The 7,834-nt window shown below is 44.4% G+C and overlaps 1 protein-coding gene across 1 annotated transcript; it reads left to right on the top strand.

Annotated features, from left to right (window-relative positions):
- The first annotated feature begins 4,129 nt into the window (after positions 1–4,129).
- LOC127766281 (protein NODULATION SIGNALING PATHWAY 1) lies at positions 4,130–6,570 on the top strand. Its single transcript, XM_052291370.1, has 3 exons — positions 4,130–4,142; positions 4,544–5,772; positions 6,541–6,570. Exons 1-3 carry the CDS (start codon positions 4,130–4,132, stop codon positions 6,568–6,570), a joined length of 1,272 nt encoding a protein of 423 aa, XP_052147330.1.
- Positions 6,571–7,834: the final 1,264 nt, after the last annotated feature.

Raw genomic sequence — 7,834 nt, 5'->3', positions numbered from 1 at the left:
GGGCGCTATAATAATACATGTATTAGTTGGTTATTCAGAGTTGTGCTTCGATTTGGAATTCATAATAATACTAATCAATCTTATACTCCCTCCATAGAAAAAAAGAACTTTGATCTGCCTTTGAATCTGGATATAGGCTATGTCCAAATTCATAGCAAAAAATTCACGGTTTTTCGGATGAAGGGTGTAGACCAGTACATGTGGTGCTAGCTCTATTATTTTTTACTTTACGTTTTCATGGTCTTCAAGATCCAACTTCTGCTATTACTTTTCATTATGATAAAACAATGAAATCATAGTACTATAAAATCATCCCTAACCAAATAAATTTGCTGATATAACTTTTATAAATAAAATTAGATAGTTTGAAACATTTTAGTGCCCAAACATTTGGAAGGGTTGACGGCACGGATTCGAGAACTTCAAGTAGAAAAACGGAGTCAGTATCCCATGGAGTTCCCCTCATGCCAAGGCAGAAATAAGATTATTATGGAAGGCAGTAACTGTCTCTGCTTTAATTTAATCTTGTGATGTTGTCTCATTGCTTAAGATATCGGCATGGTTGCGTTTTGTTTAATCATAGATCAAATGAGCCATGATTGCGTCTAAATTCATTCATCAAAGTCACATTATCATGCAACGTTCGATGATAGTAGCTTGCGCTCTTACCACAGCTTACACTTTTTCCCTGGTATTTGGAATTTAGATTGTTCTAAATCTCACCTCAGTATGAACATGGAAAATTATCAAAGGATTTGACAGAAAGAAGATGAATTCATATACTGAAACAATAGCTACTGAAAAGTAAATAAAGTTACTGAAAATGATATGAACTCAGTAGTCAAAGATACCACTGTCTTCAGTGTCTCTAGCTAGTTAACCACAGGTGTTATCCACTTTTTGGTATTTGCAGTCTAAGAATTGCCCACTAGTTTGTAAGAATTTTAATGTGAAAGGTGCTACCATCATTTGCAAGTGCCAGAATCTAATTAGATTTACACAACCTTACTCAAACCATAAAGAGAACTCCAGGAATCCGTTTCTTAATGTATACTACTTGCATCAAGAAACTATATGTAATTTCACCTCAACTACTATAATGGGTAGCACGTTGAAATCCAAAGCAGGTCAATAACTCGCATAGTGGAGGGGCTGATTAACTAGCAACACTATGAAATGAGCACGGGTAGATAGGTGAGCCACCCCCTAAGTGGAAGTTTAAGACTAGAAAGGAAGAAAATGAAGCCACTGAAAGCTACAGAGGAATTAATTAGCAACTTGCTTCAGTACAGTGCTCTCAATGATTACCACTATCATCTGAACTTACAAAGCAATTCCTGCACTTGTTTACCTCACCAGTCATTGGATGAGACTGTAATCTGGTAAAAGTTAATTTGGAGATGGCATCTGCAGGCTTTTTCTTTTTTATTCACGTAGTGAGAAAGACAAACATCAGTGAGTAAATTTGTGTCGATGATGAGAGGAAAATTGGACAGATGCCTGGTGATAGAACTGCTGGCTTGGAGTCTTATAGTCACCATTGTATCTTCCGAAGTGCAAGGAAGAAGAAAATATTGTGTACAGTGCCTTCAGAATGGAGGATTGATCTATGGACTGGAGTAAGGATGCAGCAATTATAAAAGACACACTGCCGTCTAAACAGTTTCTGAACTTCTACTTGTGCACATCTCTGAATGACAATTTTACAGTCGCCATCTGCATCACAAATTTGGAGGGTTTGGACTTTGGAGGAAAGCAAAAGCTGCTGTCCTCTTCTCTGATTTCTCATCTCTGCCAATAACTAGCAGCAAGCAAGAACCTCCAATATATATACCCTTTACAAACACTGGAAGAACCTTTGCTCACAAAGGTTAACTGAGAACCTGAAACTCGTTTGCTCACAAGGGAAGCTGCAACTTGCAACCACACATTTTTTATAAATATTCCATAATAAGCATAAGAAAAAGGCAAACTCCTGACCTAATGGAAAGAGCACATTACTCTTATATTCAGAGACTGGTCTAATCTAGCCATGAGAAGAAAAGAAAAACATAATGCGTTTCAAAAATCAAATAAAATAAAACGCATCGCCGAATTTGGGACGAACATTTGTCGACAGGTGATAGACTGAAACTGAGGTCATCTTACCTGTCATCATGGGGGAATAATCAACAAAAAGAAAAAAAAATGTATGAACTGCCTATGGCAGCAGGAGTATATGCTGGTAGCTAGTATGCAAGAAGCCAATGAGAATGTGTATCTATGTATATATATGTGCAAGGGAGAGAGAGTTGTCCCCACAAAGAGAGGCCACATGCAGCTGTGATGGTGTCATTTGGATACCAATCATTTGAGAGATTTTAGTGTGGATCCAAGGAACAAGTAAACATAGGCATATATACCAACTAACAACAAGTAGCATCCATCCATCCCCTGTCGCCTTCCAACCAAACTGTTCATTTCTGCATCAGAAATGCTGTGCGTGCATGGCGGCCTCATGCAATTTAGTTTTCCAGTGCCAATGGCGGCACTAGTTTTCGTTTAGTTTATATATGCCAGAAGTACGGAGTTGGATTGTATTATATTATACTACCTCCGGTTACCACTTACCACTAATTTCTATGGTAGAACACTTGAAAAAAAAACTGTAAAAATTATAATATTATGAAAGTTCTTTTTGGGCGGATCTATGCAAATGATTTTCATACATCCCATCTAAATATTTAGAAATATATTGATATCCAAAATTTTGAAGTAATTATCATGTTTCGATTGTTTTCAGGACCTGAGGAAGTAATTATCATAACTCGGTTGAACCAGAGTAGTGTTTATTCAACTACGAAAAAAGATGAGTAGTACCCATTTGTTTTTTAATATATGATGACATTGACTTTTCAACGTACTTTTAACAAAATTATCGTTTATTGAGCAGTAACTGTTTTATTATTGAAAGTATTTTATTACTTTATACGTGACGTATATTTTTTATATTTTTACAAATTATTTTGAGTAAGACGAATGGTCAAACATACATCATTCAAAACTCAACGGCATAATATATAAATAAATAAACGGAAGGAGTAGTTTAATTACATAACATAATGGTTTCTTCGATCCCAATCATTGGAGCAACCAGCTTAGTCAGTCCTGAGTCCTGACTAGCATAATTCAGAATTAGGGGTCTTTTGGATTGAACGAATTTCAAAGAAATATTAGAGGCATTCTTGGAATTTTTTTTCCTATAAGATCATGAGAAACGGAGGAATTGAGTTTGCAAAATCTTATGTGTTAGTTTCTTCTATAGAAAAATAAACATGGGGGGTTCTAGCCCATGTTTTCATTTCTTTTGAGAAGTCCAATACACCTACTATGTTTGGGGAGTGGATTTTAACCTCTCGACCAGACATCCTGTCGTTGTTTGCATGTCAACCAAATAGTAATGAAAAAAATTAAGAAGATAGATTAATATGTGATATATCACTCTATAAGCATGCAAATTAAAATTCAAAGTTGTAGAAAAAGAACAAATTAAACTATACCTAATTAACGTATATTCACATTCATTTTTTTGGCAACTTGCTGAAGTTGAATTTGAAAGTGATATATCGCATATTAATCTATCTTCTTTTTTTTATAACTATTTAGATAGCATGTATACGGTGAGGGGATTTCCTTTCGAGAGTGTAGAATTGTTTCCCTCCCTCTCTTTGGCTCTCTACAGTAATTCCTTCAAAATTCATGTGTTTTTTTTTTGCGAACTATCCAAAGGCACTGCTTCTAGTATTTACTCCCTCCGTCCCTAAAAAACCAACCTAATACTGGGTGCGACATATCCTAGTAATATGAATCTAGACATATCTATGTCCAGATTCATTGTACTGTAATAATATAATATGTCATATCCATTACTAGATTCACTTTATTTTTGAGACGAATGGAGTATGTGTTTTGAAATCATGTATGCTTCTATATCATACATGACAAAGCTATTCATGTGTGTTCCTATTTCTTCAAAATCCTGCATCGTAAAGGAGCTCGTAGGGTGTTAAGAATCATAAGGAACCATGCATAATCGCTAGAAACTCAATAAAGTATAATGGTGTATTGCAGGGAGCCGTATGCGCCAAAGATGCAGGGAATATGTCAGTTCCACGAGGGCACAATCCTAAAATAATCCCTCAAATATCACTAACAAAATCCAATTTAATTTGCTGGTCCTCCTCCATTTCATCAAACCCTAAACTAAGAAACAAACAGCGCCCTAGGCCAGGTCAATCAAATATCAATCCAGCGCCAAGAACACAAGAGATCGACCGAGCAAGAACTCATCAGCTTTTATCATCAATCGATCTTGCCTTCTTGGCTTCTTCCATTTTTGCAAGCTCCATGCGTAGTATTATTCTTGCGCAGTGATCTTGCATGAAGGAGATGAGCTACCATGAGCAGGAGCGCCATGGCGGCAACGGCTTGGACTGGTTCGAGGAGTCCATGTCCTCTTTGCTCGCCGCCGACGTCGACCTCGCTGGTGGTGGTGGTGATGCAGGCGGCGGCGGCTACGCGTGGTGGTGGGCTGCTTCGCCGGCGGCGCAGCAGGATGACATTGGGAGCGTCGTGGCGCAGACGCTGTCGCCTCCGTCGACGGCGGCACCGGCCGCGGCGTCGCCGAGCATTGCGTCGCCCGCGGCGTCGTCGCCGTCGGACGTCCCGTCGTCGTCGTCCAAGAAGCGCAAGTCCCCCGCGCACAGGGCGCCCGGGCACACCGGCGGCAAGAAGGGGGGCGGCGGCAAGGGCGGCGGCGGAGGGTCCGACCGGGACATGAGGTGGGCGGAGCAGCTGCTGAACCCGTGCGCGGTGGCCGTCGAGGCCGGCAACCTGTCGCGCGTGCAGCACCTGTTCTACGTCCTCGGCGAGCTCGAGTCCTTCTCCGGAGACGCCAACCACCGCCTGGCCGCGCACGGGCTGCGCGCGCTCGCGCGCTGGCTCCCCGCCGCCGTTGGCCCCGCGGCTGCCGCGGCCGTGCGGGTGCCGCCCTGCTCCGAGCGCCCCACGCCGGCGTTCGCGGCCGCCGAGCCGCGCCTGTTCCGCGCCTCCCTCATCAGGTTCCACGAGGTGAGCCCCTGGTTCGCGCTTCCCAACGCGCTGGCCAACGCCGCCATCGCGCAGGCCTCGACGTGCGGCGCCGCCGGGGCGACGCCCCGGCCGCTCCACGTCGTCGATCTCGGCGTCTCCCACGGCGTGCAGTGGCCGACGCTCCTCGAGTCGCTCACGCGGCAGCCGGGCGGCCGCGCGCCGCCGTCCGTCCGCCTCACCGTGGTCGGGCCCGGGGCCACGGCCACCTCCCCGGTGGCGCCATTCTCGGCGTCGCCTCCCGGGTACGACTTCTCGCCGCACCTCCTCCGGTACTCCAAGTCCATCAACCTGGACCTCCGCATCTCCCGCGCCGCCACCCTGGACGACGCCGTGCCCGGCGACGACGGCGAGGCGCTCGTCGTGTGCCTCCAGTTCAGGCTCGGGCACGCCGCCGCCGAGGAGCGAAGAGAAGTCCTCCGCAAGGCGAGAGGCCTCAATCCGGAGCTGGTCGTCCTCTCGGAGCTCGACTCCGGCGTCGGCGTCGTCGGCGGCGACGGCGGCAGCGCGGCGGGCGAGTTCGCGGCGAGGCTGGAGCTGCTGTGGCGGTTCCTGGAGTCGACGTCGGCGGCGTTCAAGGGGAAGGACGTGGAGGAGCGGCGGCTGCTGGAGGCCGAGGCCGGCGCGATCCTCGCGGCGGTGGACGTCGCCGCCGCCGGGGAAGGGAGGGAGGGGTGGAGGGAGCGCATGGCGGCGGCGGGGTTCGAGGAGGCGCCGTTCGGCGCGGAGGCGGTGGAGTCCGCCAGGTCGCTGCTCCGCAAGTACGACAGCGGGTGGGAGATGTCGGCGCCGTCGCCGGCGGCCGCCGCGGTGGCGCTGCGGTGGAAGGGGCAGCCGGTGTCCTTCTGCTCGCTGTGGCGGCCGGCGGCGTAGCGGACGAACAGGTGACGTGGCCATGGGAGACGACGTGACCGGGTTGATTTGATCAGGGCCGTCCGTTACTAAGCGCTACGGCGTGATGGGACGCACGATGAGGCCACACACAGCTGTGCTCCTCTCGAGTTTATTCATATGCGTGTCTGGTTTGGCCGGAGAACGCCGGCGGCCGGCGGCCGGCGGTCGGCGGCGGCGGCGGGCGGCCGTCGATGGATGAGTGACGGCTGCAAGCATTTGGCGTTTGGCATTAGCCATTTTTGTGCAAATTAATTGATTATTAAAGGCCGATATATTTAGCTACTGTTATATTGTTTCCTTCTTCCGTGCTGCATTTTGAGCAAATCAATACTCCCTCCCTCCTGTAATACAAGCAGTTTTGGGTGGATGTGACGCATTCTACTATAATGAATCTGGACAGCCCTCTATTCAGATTTATTATAGTATGATACATCACATCCAACCAAAATCACTTATATTATGAGACGAGAGAGTAGCAGATAGTTGCTTTTCGCCTATTTGTTGTTGGCATGTAAATAGGACTTCCATGCAATTCAAGCGATCGATTGATCACAGACAGAATCAGTTGGTAAAATTTTAATCTCTTTTGTCATTTTTAAACTGAGGGCGCATGTGTTGCACAATGATGTATTTACTATACTCCTAGAATATCAAAATCATGCCATGTGATGTATAATTACTGTTATCAGAATCAACTGAACACTGAGAGAGTAAATAATACTCCGTAGGACTACTTGGCACATTTTTTTGCTACAGATTCTCCCTCTGAGAAGATGTAGTGTTACCTGGGGTTCTGCAAAGTTAGTTTGCAAGTAAAAGGCTAAAAGCTAATGGTTATATTTAAAATGCTTCAGCTGCACCTACTCTCAAAATTTCCAGTCCCTCCACCCGAAGAAACAGATCAAATTATTATAGTTTTTTTTCCGGCTTTTGGATTATTGCATTACATCATCTTAATTTTCTGACCTTTGGATAATCAAATGTATGAATTATACAAAACCAGGGTTCACTCTATCGGTTGACGCTTTTGTATCGGGGTCACCGAAATCCCGAAATCTCCGAAATTTTGAGAAAAATTTAGCTGCACTAGGAAGGTGGCCCGCACGCATGCACGGGCACTTATATTATTGAATGGTAAGATTTTTATTATTTTTTTAAAAATTTTGTCTCATAGATTAAGGAAAAACTAAAGTTTGGATATTGTTATTTTGTAATAATTTTTATAATAATTTAAGGGTTCTATTTTTCTTAAGGTATCTTAAAAATCCATTCACAAACTTTTGAGTAGGAGATGGATTAAGTACTTACAACTTTTGAATCATGTTTCTTTCTCGAGTAAATAGTAAACTATTGCTTGTAGTATGGCTACAAATGAAAAATACGAGAGCAAGATACTCAAAATTCTTGTGATTAAATCGTCTCATGAGGGCGCATGATATAATAAGAAAGGGAGAGAAGCGTATACATGGAGAAAAAGAAGAAAGGGAAAAATGAAAATGTGGAGGGGAAGTGTAGGTACCCACGTACGTAGGTGTATACCAAAGGTGGGGAGGTGGGACCTCATATATTTAGTTCGTTCTAAGATTGGTTTATAATATTGGACCCACCGATTTCTAATATTTTCTCTAATTTATTAGAGCACCACGTGGCAGCTTGGGGGCATTTTAAGAAATTTTAATGGACTTACCACATGTGATTAGAATATTAACCATGTAATATATATGTATGGGATATATGTTAATATTCGTTCTAGCTTCGTCCATGTTTATATACATGTAGAGATAAATTAAATATGTTGCTAGCAAGCCATTAG

This window comes from Oryza glaberrima, chromosome 3 (genome assembly GCF_000147395.1).
Source record: "Oryza glaberrima chromosome 3, OglaRS2, whole genome shotgun sequence".
In the NCBI taxonomy this organism is placed as follows: domain Eukaryota; kingdom Viridiplantae; phylum Streptophyta; class Magnoliopsida; order Poales; family Poaceae; genus Oryza; species Oryza glaberrima.
The sequence above is the reverse complement of the archived record's forward strand: the minus strand, read 5'-3'. Positions and strand labels throughout refer to the sequence as shown.